The sequence below is a fragment of the Paralichthys olivaceus genome, chromosome 21 (genome assembly GCF_024713975.1).
Source record: "Paralichthys olivaceus isolate ysfri-2021 chromosome 21, ASM2471397v2, whole genome shotgun sequence".
In the NCBI taxonomy this organism is placed as follows: Eukaryota; Metazoa; Chordata; class Actinopteri; order Pleuronectiformes; family Paralichthyidae; genus Paralichthys; species Paralichthys olivaceus.
In genome coordinates, this window is record NC_091113.1 from 5,323,747 (window position 1) to 5,337,419 (window position 13,673).

At 40.4% G+C, this 13,673-nt stretch overlaps 1 protein-coding gene across 3 annotated transcripts in view; it reads left to right on the top strand.

Annotated features, from left to right (window-relative positions):
- LOC109626731 (protocadherin-15-like) overlaps nucleotides 1-13,673 on the top strand; it is a 203,125-nt gene that overhangs the window by 161,419 nt on the left and 28,033 nt on the right. For all 3 annotated transcript variants that reach the window (XM_069517681.1, XM_069517683.1, XM_069517682.1), the window contains 3 exons: nucleotides 9,079-9,188; nucleotides 9,718-9,858; nucleotides 12,818-12,945. In XM_069517681.1, coding sequence (XP_069373782.1) covers nucleotides 9,079-9,188; nucleotides 9,718-9,858; nucleotides 12,818-12,945 — 379 coding nt within the window. The remainder of the gene's footprint in view (nucleotides 1-9,078; nucleotides 9,189-9,717; nucleotides 9,859-12,817; nucleotides 12,946-13,673) is intronic.

Consider the following 13,673-nt stretch of genomic DNA (forward strand, 5'->3'; position numbering starts at 1 on the left):
TCGATGGCTGGATGAAATAATAATAATAGCTTAATGTCTTTATCATTTCATTTTGATCAATGTACTAAATAGTGTAAAAAAGCTAAATTAAGTGGATTGTATCAACTTTGGAGCTCTTAGTGATTCAGATTTAAAACATGGCTCCGCAGCCTGCTGTGCATTTTCACTCTCCTCACCTAGTAGAACTTTTGAGTGTTAAGGAGGAAGTCTGTTCAGTCGTTGTAGAAACAGTGTGCGATCTGAGCAGAAATTCTCTCTCACTGTAGGCCCAGCCCTGCACCTGCACTATTAGTATGCAGTCAGTGTCACATACACATGAATAGTTATCAGCACCCAGTGGCAGTTATCAGCATGAGGCTAAGTGAGCAGAAAGAAAATATTGCCTTCTCAAAGATTATTGAAATCTACAACCCCCCCCACCACTGCCTTCACTTGTGCATGTTTATGTTTACTGTGTCCGTGCCTGTTTCTCGATTGTGTATCTGTGAATGTAGGCATCGGCCCCCCTCTCGCTCTGTTTCCACCCCCACACTGTCAAGCTGCCTTATAGCCTGTTACTTTTGTAATGAATCTAATTAGAAGGTGCTGAGAGTTAAGAGCCAAACACTTCTCAACATCAAAGCTTTGTTTTTTATCAAGAAATTGTGTGATGAAAGACGCCAATATGTTGCTTTGTCTTGCGTCATTAGCGCGATAGAGACATCACACCAAAGCTGTGGATACATGAGGGTGTATCTGCAGTGATGTACAGTACAGCCTCCCCCCTCCTCCTCTCTCCATCTTGACATTGTCAAGCTGTAGAGAACCAAAGACATGCAACGGTCTCATCAGTCATTAGAAATGTTTACCCAGAGTCTGACATTCACTCATGCACAACACAGCGGGAGGTTCTCTGCACAGACGCGTTCACAACAGCAACGAATCCTCTGCATTATTCAGGCGAGAGGTGGAGCAGCCGGGTGCAGCAGACAGAAACTACAGAGAGTCTCAATCGGATATTTGCGTTCGCACGTGCATCTCCGCTGTGGAAAATACAGAGAAACTGCAGACCAGTGCAGTGCAGCTTCAGACTGCTGACTCTGTAGTGTGAAACAGGCAAGAACACAAGAGCAACCAGGGTAGAACCTTCAGGTGCTCCACAGCTCAGTTTAACTCTTCCAGCTCTCTATAGAGACTTACCATCAGTTGTATCTCTCTCTATACATACATACATATATACATATTTTTAGTCAGTCTTCTTTGAGACTTCTCTCTTTTGGATGCTGGATCGAAATAATATTTTTCTCTACTTTTCACATCTTCATCTTTTTGTTTTTCCTTCCTGACGTACTTTCAGTTTATGAAGCCAACACCCTATTTCATCTGTTGTAAATGATCTTTTTTCAAATTAAACCTCCTTTCTGCCAGAATTAATAAAGTCCCAGAAGCCCTTAAATACTTGACTACGAAATAAATACGTCTTAGCTCTAACAAGAACGTCCAATCTGCATTTCTTTGAATCTGCTAAATGTCTAAACCATTCAGTTGAAGGTTGCTTTGTGTTGTTGGTACACACAAACAGTCAAGTACACGTGGAATGCTCCTGGCAATGTTACAACTGTGACAACAAACAGGAACCAACCACAGTGTTGTTATTTATAAAAATGTTTTAGGCTGGGAGACACACAGAGAGAGAGGAGTGAGGTGTAGAAGAGAGAAAGAACGACAGATAGAGGAAGATGTTGGGACAGGATGGTGGAGAGAAGCAATTCAGAGAGGTAGAGGAGCGAGAGAACACAGGAAACACTACAGTGAAAGTTTCAAGTGAAGAAAGTGTTGACAGACAGGCAGCCACACATGCACACAGGCAGATCAACATACAGACATAAAGGTTTTTAAAGTGACAGGCCGGCCGACAGATTGAAGAAGATCGGAGCAAACAAGCAGAGAAAGAGGTTAAGACTGGAACAGGGAAGCAGATGGACACTCAGACATTCGGTCAAACTGATAAGCAGGCGGACTGCTGGCATTCTGCTGGCTTGATGGATGGACATGTTCAGAGTCAGCAGTCAGTCAGGTGGACGGATGTCTCAGCACATATGTCTGTTGCATATCTAACCTCTGTGCTCTTTTATCGTTGCTGCCGTGTGTGTGTGTGACTCTTCTTCACTCCACTCTTCTAATTCATTTTAATTGGGGGACATTGACATGGATGATGGGTGACAGATGGCGACAGAGTCTTTAAGGCTGTTACCCAGCAGATATCCCATTTGTTATTACCTGATGACCAATCAGCTTGGGTTCATTCATGACCTCAAACCAAAATGTCGTGTGTGAAACGAGCCAGCCTTCCTCACCTCATCCCTTTTGAACGGGTCGATGTTCCTCTGGATGCTGGTTATCTCGCTGATCTCTTTCAAAGCTGTAGAGACATTTTACATCGTGCTTACGATCCGATTTCCAAATCCAACAGATCAAATAAATAAAAAAACAAATTCAGGCACTTCTATCTGAACTATTGCTGACAGTGTTACACAGCATATATCCAGTTTGTTGCTCTGAGAGGTCGACTACTGTTAAGTCCAGTGCTGGAGCTTGAAATTACCTTGTTCTCTAGTCAGTAAAGTAGAGCCACAGAGCAGCGCAAAAAAAAATGATGATTCATAACGTGTTTGCAAGGCGGCACATAGCACAGCCTAAATTTAGCCGTTATTTCCCAGATCCTCCTATGAGATGTTGATTTGTCCCATTTGAGTGCACAGGGTGTTGTACTACTGCTGTCTGCTGGGGCTCGGCTGTCACACCTACTCATTCATTCATTTTCTCCACGTTTACAAGGACTTAACTTTTGTAAGAATCACCTTTTTTTAATGTACTTCTACAATCAACATCACATAAGATGCTTAACATGTGATGACAGTTTTATTTTATGAAATAAAGATATAAGCTGTCACGTAACCCGACAGAGCAAATTTGTAGGTTTTCATTCTCGCACAGAGAAGTAAGACATAATTAATGAAATGAATGGACACACTGAAAAAGCAGAATCTGTCCAGAATAATCTAACATACAAAACCAATTAATGTCTTCACTTACTGCATACTTGTGAGGCGTTAAAGTTCAGAACAGCCAAATGACAAACAAAATATACATATATATATAAACAGTCATTTTGTTTCCCTGCTAACTGTGGTTTTATGTCTCCACATCGGCGACGGCCAGTCCGTCCATCCATCTTTATGCGTGTCTTTATTTCTTAAGAACTTGATACCTCAAGAACACCTGGAGGGAATTTCTTCAAACTTTCAGTTGCACATGAAGGGATTAGATTTTGGTTGTCAAAGGTTAAGGTCACTGTGACTTTTACCTTGTGAATGCAAAGTTTCAGGAACACCTCCTAGGAACACTTTCAAATTAAGTACAAATGTTCACTTGGACTCACAAATGAAGTGATTAAATGTAGGTGGTCAAAGTTCAGAGTCGTAGTAACCTCATGTTTTTGTGAAAATGAAGCATTAGGATTTCATTACACGTGGCTCCAACATTCATTTGGATTCTAAAAGAGTCCAGAAAAATGTTTGTAGACTGAAACTGCACTGGTGAGCAGAGACATACAAATCTAGTTTTAGTCGTTGTTGCATAAAAGCTAATAACATACAGATAATGTGTAGAAATGACAATGTCATGTATCTGTTCAGGGAAATCTTCTTTACCCTCAGTTTAGTCATGACACAGTCCTTTTTATTTCTAACCATAGTCGTTCAATACTTCAGATATTATTCTCTCATCCTTAACTTGAACCTTTTTATAGTTCATTAGCTGATGTGGTGCCAAACGTGGAATAAGAAATGAGGAGAAAAGATAATGAATGGAGGGAGGGGGGAGATTGATGGGGTGGATTCAAGAGACAGAGACGGGGTTCTAAAAACAGAGTCATTTTAATTAATGATAATAACGAGCAAAAATCATTGCTACCTCCTGATGTCTCTACACACACAAACACACAGCAAAATTAATCGAAATTTCATTTAATTTGAACAATGAATTAAATGAGGTGCAAAATAACAGACCAACACACAAATGGTAAATTTTATCTGTTCAGCAAAGTACAAACTTCTAATCCAATTCCAGCCAAATATATACAGGCCCGAGCCTGGAGAGAGTCCAATGCATTTTCATGTGGATTTGGATTAATGAGCATAATCAGCATTTATTTTTCTTCAATAACAAATAAATGAGGTCATAAGACCACTTCTTTTCTTTCTTTTATATTCCTACTGTAAGAACTAGACAATCAAGTATATTGTTTGGCTTTGTCAAAGCTATGCGCTCCACTGAGTTCCATTCAAACTTTAGTGTTATTAAAAATTAAACAAGTTAAAAATAGAAACGTTTCGGACTTTGTTGTTGGGTAACGTTGGTTTATTTGAACCATGATGCTTCATTTCCCTTTTACAGTTACCAAACCTTTATCAATGAAGTGACGGATCAAAAAACAACATTTACAACAACACAAACTGAACCACGTGTTTGTTTGATGATGCAGAAATGACTGAACATATCGTATAGCGAGAGCATCAAGTGGGAAACATTAAGTCTTCACCTGAAGTAATTGCTGCTGCTTGTAGCTGAGCAAACACATCAGACAGCTCCAGGTCGACACAAGTACACACTTCAAGTAATACTCATGTGTCTTCAGCTGGATGAAGGCATCAACACTCAGAGTCCATTTTTTAATCCAATTTGAAAAAATTGATAGAAAATCTCTCCCGGCTCTGTGTGTCATATATTCTTTGTACTAGTATTTCAAGGTTGTTCCACGTCCTGATGACAATTACAACAAAACTATTAAACGTAGAGAGTAGAGACATGAAATTGTGGAGAAATAAACGCTGTCACACTCGCTGGGTGAACACGGGAATGACAGAATCTGTTTAAGGGATACAGAGGGAGCTGTGAAGACTAGAGAGAGTGACGGACAGGACATAGTGGCAAGAGTGGAGGGAGGTAGTGTGTGACGCAATATGGCAGAATGGAGGGTACGGAAAAATGACTTTTGATGAAGCAGACAGAGCGGAAATATGAAAAAATAAATATGTTACATGTCCTGACAACTGCAATAGACAACCTTGGCTCATCATATTTGAACTAGGGCATCTGCTCTAATGTTAAATTAAACCTAATCTACATTTAAACCTTGTTTTTATCGATGCCGGTGCTGTAAAACACCTGCCTTATCAGAAAAGTGTTTGGATTCCGACCAGCTTGGCTCCACAAGCTCTTTAAATTTGCAGGGACGTGTAAGCTGAAAAATGAAGCCCCCCCCCCGTTCACCACAGCAGGACGAGAAGTAACTTACCGAACTGCCGGCCGCCTGCAAAGGTGATTACTCAGGTCGTTTGACACCTTTCTGAAGTGTGGCTGTTCCAATTAGCTATCGGGACATGGTCAGACCATGTCTCATTAACTATACTTATTTTACATCACAATAACAGTGGGAAGAAACTGTAAAGAAGTATTATTATTACAAAGAATTATTATTATATTTTGTCACCTTCAACTAATTTAGCAGTTCACAAGTTTCTGCCGGATCAGCTGCCGCTGGATGTCTTGTTTTTTAATGTGTTTGTTATCTTGTGTGTGAGGTTTTCTTATAGTTCCCTCCACCAAGGCAGTAATGATTTCACCTTTGCCTGTTTGTAGGTTGGTATAAATATATTTGTTTGATTGTTTGATTGTTAGCAAGATTATGCAAAAACTACAGGACAAAACCTGGTGGACGGCTCAGGGTAGAACCCGTTCAATCTTGGTGCGGAACTGGATCAGAGGCCATTTCCATGAATTTTCTTCCTTTTAATATTAGGACATAAGGCATTTTTGTCATTTACACTGATTTCCCAGGGAGTAATTCATGGATTCTGATTTAAAAAAAATTAAAAATCTGGCATGCATAGGGGACTAATATCAATGAGTGTGTGACAATTGGTGCAGTATGATTGAATTTAAGGGGACTCTTGGGCATAGGTATGTGCTCTGAGTGTCATTATAGTCTTAACCAGTTTTAATCAGATTTTCAACTGTCAAAAGATCTATTCTTAATTATGTGACCTTATTATGATATTATATTTTACACGTTTTGGAAAACAGCAGTCCTGACTTTGCTAAAAAACAAAGCACATTGGGATAACAATGAAAATAGTCTGCTAATGTTAGCTCATAGGATTTGACCTATTTGATTGCCGTCTTCCAGGCACAGCCTGTTACACTGAGTACACAGTGTCACACCATAGATCAAACGTGGCTGTCATGTCAAAAAGAAAGACTTTACGAGGAGGCGTTGGCAGAGCCCAATAAAACCAGAGCAGTGTTTGGCACAAAGGAAGGATTTTTGTAGTTTGGTGCAGACGAGGGGACGGAGAGAGAGCAAGAGATTAAAAGAAGTGACAGAACCAGAATCGTAGTGAGAGAAAGGGAGAAATGAAAACGAGCAGTGTGTGAGGAGGGACAGACAGGATAATGACAAAGGAGGAAGATGATGTCTCGTAAAGACACGGAGCTGAATGAAACAGGTTATAACACAAATGAGGGAGACAAATGAATGACAGGGGCTGTAAGACAAAGAGCCAGAGAGACGAGGATATCGGTGCCAACATCTATCATCATCGTCATTATTCTGTTTCTCCCTTCACAAGCTAAAAATCCAGAACCCTTTCACAGCCCTGTTAAGATCTAGTCTACATTCATGTGTGTGTGCGTGTGCGCGCCATCAATTTATCCAAAAACTCACACTGTCAAAAATTCAATAGGCTCAAGGTTAATCTTTCATTAGCTTTAGGGTTAATATTTTAAGGTTAATGGTAAAACTGTGATGACATTTCAGTTGGAACCAGCCTCGGGGGAATGGATAAAAGGCGACACCATGTCTTCACAGAGGTTGTAGTGGAAGTTTGTGTGTATTTGTGTGCGTCTCTGTTGTTATCAGTATCAGCCCAGCTTGCTGTAGTTAGGACAGCAATGATTATGTGGAGCCAGAGGGGGGGGGCTTGACAATGTGTGTGTCTGTGTGTGTGTAGGTGTGTTTTTATCTGTACTACATGTCCTGTACACCTGCCGACTTGTGTATATACGTGTGTTTGACCTATCTATAAGTAATTTAGTGTGCACTGGTATGATTGTACTGTATGTGTGGTGATAGTCTGAAGTGTGTGTGTGTGTGTGTGTGTGTGTGTGTGTGTGTGTGTGTGTGTGTGTGTGTGTGTGTGTGTGTGTGTGTGTGTGTGTGTGTGTGTGTGTGAGTGTGTGTGTGTGTGTGTGGCATCCTCTCCTCTGTGCTCCTTCACCCTGTCAAGTATCCATTGTTGAGACGGAGGATGGAGGAATGGATAACAATTGGGGCTGAGGTCTGCTGGGATGTTCGCTGGAAGCAGCAGCCTGAGGGGAGGGAGGGAGGGAGGGAGGGAGGGAGGGAGGGAGGGAGGTTGGGCAAAGATGGAGGAAAGAGGAGATTTGGATAAGGGAGGAATGAAAAGTAGACGGCCGTGAATGGAGTGAGTGTAAATGGGAAATTGACTTCTAAGATTGGAAGAAGTAAAATAAAAAGGAGAGAAACAGAGAATTTTAATGTTAGGTGAAGAGGAAGAGGGAATACTACAGGGGGAGGAGGGCGATGAAATTATTTTGTGTTTCCAAGTTATTGCAGATTTATCATCTATTACAACATGAGCACTTACATGTTGACTTCACGGAGCTTCACGAGTCGTGACCTAATATTTGTCTTTCCACTGATTGTAAATGAAAAAAAACCCTTCAGGAGCTGAGGGGGTTTGACACAATTGGCCATTTTGCATTTCACAGTGAGAAGAGCACTTGTGTAAATGATAAAATTAATGGCAGCGTGTATTCAAGTCAAAACTGTGAAAAAGACAAATTTTATACAAAGAGTGCGACATAAACTGCAGCACAGGATTTGTTCTATTAAATTCTATACTCATTCAGGTTTTTAAACATATTTTCTTGGAGCAGTTCTACTGTTGGGCTTGTGGCTGGAGAATCTCTTGCCAGGGCTGGAAGTTACATTCACACACGTGCACACTGCACCACCTTGCTTCCATTAATCACCTTGTGGTTACTTGATAGCTCAGCCAGTTGGTAGCCGATGTTATAATGTTTAGCCGGCTGTGACAGTTTGCCTAATGGACGGGACTGGGTTTTTAGAGTAAGCAGATTTTTAAGAAAATCAGGGAAATACCTGCAGCACATGCAGCGAGAGGCAATTAGACAAAAACAAAACCCAGGTTAAATTTTATCTTCCCTATAGAAAACAACAAAACTATTGGCCAAGAGAAAAGTGTCATAGAGACAAGAGGAATGAAACTCCTTTCTTGAAGTATGTGAAGCTTTTCATCTGATCCCGCTACACAAACATAGTGCTGTTATTTCAGAACCAGGGACAGCTCTGTTTGTTGTGTGGCGTGATGTATTTATTAGATTTGAACGACACGGAACACAAAAGATCTTACACAACAACTACTGAGTGGAATGAATGAACTACCGAGACTTCATTCTTTAAACAGACGATAAAATAAAATCTGTCTGCAATAAACTCAACCATCTTTAATTCATCTTGATTTTTTCATTATCAGCAGTGTATTAGCTGTGAGCAGAGGTTGCTCTGCAATGTTTTGGTGTCAGACTGACATTCAGCGTCCTACAATTAACAGTCGGGGATCAGCAGAGCCTTGTGTTCAGAAATGTGAGGTGAATTATGTTGTCGCCAGAATTAAAAGGTTGTTTTTCTGTAGCAAACTCATTTTATTTTCTAACACAGTTGAAAAAACTTTTCCTATCTGCAGTTGCAATATTAAACTCTTGACGTGCGAACACTGCTTAAATATATTTAACATTTGGGGTAAAGTCGAGGTAGAAAAAGCAGTCAGCATGAAGTGCTGAAAAAAACTTGGACGTGCTTGATAGGTTTAACTCACAGTTGTGTTTAATTTGCCAAATTGAGTCGACCCTCTTGAGGAGGCGGGCCCTCAGTCTCCATATACATATTTCATTTTCTTATCAGTTGATATTGATTGACTGATCCGTTCCCAGGTTTCCACCAGTGAGCGAGGAGGCTGATGTTGGAACCCCGGTGGGAGTCATTGTGGCAGCTGCTGTCAATCAAACTATCGTGTACTCCATCATTGAAGGCAACGAGGGAGGTGAGTATACTCAGAGCTGTTTATATGCAGAGCTGCAGTGCTGTGGCTTCATTGCCTTGCTGTGACTGCTGATAAAGTAGCTGGCGAGTTTATATATAAGTAAGTTATGAACATTTGACTGTGATTGTCACCAGGCAAAATAAATGAACATTTCACTGACTTGGTGGTGTCCCCCCCCCCCCCTCCGTGTCAAGTGATGTGGATGTTTTGTCGCCATTGGCATCTTTTTTCTTGTCTGATTAAATCAACAAGACAACAGATTGTCCAGCTATTTTAATAAGTGCCAGTAAAAGGTTTCAGGTTATGTTTCTTTTTCAAATTCGGTCTGCAGACAGCTCTCTGCATCACCTCTCTTTCACTCTGTACAACTACAATATCCTCTTACTATGCAGCTGGTATATACAAGAAAGAAAAAAACCCACTGTGTCCCTCTTTGACCTTACTCTTTAATGCTTTACTCTCTGTCTTTCATCCTCACTCCCTCAACCTCGTTGTCTTTCTTTCCCGCTCTGTCTCTCGGGCTCTGCAGGTGTGTTCGCATTAAACGAAACAACGGGAGTGATTTCCACTGCCAAGCCTCTGGACTACGAGGCAAATTCCAGCTACGTTCTAAAGGTAGAGGCCGACTCCATGAGGGTGGTGTCCTCAAACCTCCGAGCTCCGTCGAAGAGTAAGTGAGCGCCTGTCGTGTTTGAACTGTCCTCCTCTAAGATGCCAGGACTGGCATCGGATTGCGTCACCGCAGATATCACTGATCTATCTTCTCTCTAATTACACACACACACACGAAGGATTAGAAAAACAACAGTGCATTACCCACTATGTGATATTAGGATAATATTGCCTCAGGCTTCAGCTTTCTCTGCACGCTCTTTCACTCACACTCTCATTCTCTCTCTCGCACTCTCTGTGGAGCTCTATCTACTTTTAGCTGATACGAGTTCTCTGAAAATGTCTTTTCCGTTGAATGTCTTGAGCGATACATTATATTTGACCTTGGCTGTTGTTGTTGTTACCTTTCAAACAGCGACTCCTCTCTCAGCTGTCTTTCAAACCCGCAGACCTCTTTGAAAAGATGTGTCTCAGATGCAGTTATGTCAGTACCAATACACTGATGCCAAAGAACGTCATTAAAAGTAGCCTCTGGATTAAAATTCCTACTTAAGTTGATGCATGTTTTTCAACAAAATGTGCTTTATTAAAAAAAAAAAAAACAATATATAGAAAGTTGCAAACAACAAATTGTGTTAAATGCATATATAAATACTTCATATGCAGTTTTGTGGTTTTGTACAGTTGTCCCCAGCCTGAGGGTCATGGCTAAGTGAGAAAAATCAGCCTCTTTTGACATCACATGGATTGAATTTTTTTTCTTTCATATATATATACTTTTTCTTCCTTCATGTGAATAAGTCTTCCTTGTCTTTCATTTCTATCCTTGTTTCAGTTCATCCGACCAAAACAAATGTTCACACATTCAATTGAAAGTATATCTAAAGTGAAAATGGCTCTAATTAGTCTTTTCTTCTTTCTTTCTTCCCGCCTCTTCTTTCCGCTGCTGCTCTTCCTCTCTGTTTTCTCTTTCCTCCAAAACATATCTGCATTCTTCTTTACTGACGCTCATCTTCCTGGGTTTCTCCTTTCTTCTTTAATTATAGTTTCACCATATGCTGCTCTCATTTTATCCAGCCATTTGAATTGAAACATTCTGCAGGGATTAAAACTGCAAATCATTGTAGTGATGAGCAAATCACCCTCATTTCTATCTGGTATGCATTTTAATCAGGCAGCAAATCAATAGGATTCTAACAATGTGTTAATCCAGTTTTCTAACTCAAGTGAAGGTTGGAATTGTAAACAGACATTTTGGTATGGTGTCTCTAGGATGGCTGCTGTAGATAAGCAGATTAACGTTTGCATCTGCTTGTTTGTTTGTATTATTCTTCGTACGTGCCAATGGTTTTTTTGTTTTCCATTTGTTCGTCTCGTTGTAAAACTTGAGCAGTTCACAATCCAGGGATTTGCTCTTTCTTTCAAACATGTGATCCTTTTTCTTTATTGTGTCACAGTTTCACGTCGCTGTGTTTCAAGACTCTGTTATTGGCCAGATAAAGAGTGTGAGTCAGTGCATATGAATGACAGGCTCATTTGAGCATTAAGATAAACAAGTTTTAATTAAAGTAGTAATTACATTTGGCTGTAGATTTCTCCTTTGTGTCTTACAGCTCCACTTTCTCCTGTTGTAACAAAAACAATCGAAATTTTGTCCATTTCCATCCTTTTTTAGCAACAAATGACTAATTATAACCAAACTTATCTGAAAACCTGAACATCAGTGTGATAAGAGCTTAATATGACGGTGTACATAGACTTTTTATTTTGGTGCATGTCCCATTCACTAACATGAATGAGGCAGGGTTTATGACCTATACTGCAGAACGCCACCAGGGGCGATGTAGATGATTTGGCTTCACTTTTGTTGAGCTGTCATGTTGTCCATCCGTCAGTGGTCGAATTCAAAACACTACAGTCTAACATGTGAACATAAATCTTCGCCTAGACATTAGTTTTTGAGGGCCTGACTTGGAAAGGCCATTCGATATGCTGACAGCAATATTGTCAATATTTATGACCAGTGACATTTTAATCTGGCATCTTCCTCAAACATTCAACAGCACATTATTTTCATGAGGCTCATTTTCACTCCGTCAGTGGAACAAACAAGTCGTCAGTCATTACTCACTCTGTCAACGCACCTTTTGATCACCATGTAAACTTTTATAGTTTTGTTTATCAGCTCCCCACTTTGAAGTCTTACATGAACACAGTAATTAATTTTATCATAATCAAGTCAGAACAGTTGTTTTTATCTCGCATGATAAATTTCGGAATTCTCTCGCTGGATTTAAGTGGTCGTGGTTTTGCTGGGAACATGTGAGGTCGCACAGTTAGGATCTAGGAACATTTAGATTAAAATGTCAGGAAGGATCTGCTCGCGAGACCAAAACTATTCATCAAATCTGATTAAACTACACCCGCACCGTCCTGATGAAGCAGATAAGATTAACCTTCCAGTGTTTAACTCCTGATAAATAATATCCAAAGAAGTTTTTCCCCCTCAAAGTTGAACTGTGTTGCTTATTAATCAATGTATTACCATGTATATCTTTGAGAATTGCTCATCTTTCTTTTCTCAGCTTTGATCAAGCAAAGACAGAATTGGCTACCGAGCGTGCAACACTTGTTATTTGGCTTCATAGATTTCATTAAATGCTATTGCTTTTCCTGCCATGTGTGCCGTCTTGCTGTGTGGCGCAGGTTCTGAGCTGCAGCTTTGTGCTATGATTTGCCATTGTTACCGGTGCTTCACACAAGAGACTGTGTTTGTTCATGCTAATTTATTTCTTGCATTTTATCATCTGTGTAGCTTTTGTTTCCACTGCAATAGAAATTCTATGCAGTTTATCCAGCAGCTCTACACTCTGTGCTCACAAGCAAATACTGTATGTAACTCTATTCTTTCTTTCTGATACCAAATGCAAATGCTTCCAATTGTGTGTGTGTGTGTGTGTGTGTGTGTGTGTGTGTCCGTGTGTGTCCGTGTTTGTCCGTGTGTGTCCGTGTCCTAGCTAACACAGCGAAGGTGGTGATCGACATCCAGGATGAAAACGACCACCCACCAGTTTTCACCACCTCTCTTTATATCGGGGGCGTTGCAGAAGATGCCAAAACCTTCACCTCAGTCTTGCAAGTGCAGGTACAAATACAACACATGCACACACCAACCAGCCAACCACTTTAGTGTGGATGAGAAAATCAGAAAAATCTGATCTGAGTTTGTGTCAAGTCAAATATATTCCAACATTTGAGACTACGATGTGTGTGAATTTCCAGATGTTCCTTTCATTTGTCCCCTGTTCCTAACAGCTACGGCTTCAAATCATTTCCTTGTTAGTGTGACACTCAAACTATTAGAATTTGGTCACAAAAGACGAAGTCCATTTGTGTGCCTGTATTTGTTATATTATAAAATGTTTCTCTTATTCCCTCAGCGTCTACCTCTGTGTGTTAAATCTCTTTTTTGTCTTTCTACCAAACTTTGCTAGAATTTCACATCACTGTAAACAATGTGTGCGACTCCTCTCGTATTATTAAAAAGCCTTTCAGGACTCAAAATGGGTCACAGAGCGTATCTCTTTCAGCCTCCGTGTGAGAAGCAACGAGATGTTTTAATGAGCCTCGATGCCTCAAGAGATTGGGGCATGGTCGCAGGCAGAATAGTGTGTGCTTTAATATTTTATTGCAGTTCTTAAGAACATTCTTAGATATTCCTGCTTCATTAGATCATGCACAGTGAGAGTGACAAAGAAGAGAGAATGAGGGGGAGCACACAACAAGGACACCTCACATTTGAAAGTCTCAAATTATTTGTCCTCTGATGGGTTGTCCTCGCATAGGGACTTGTGTTGTGTGTGCGAGTGTGTG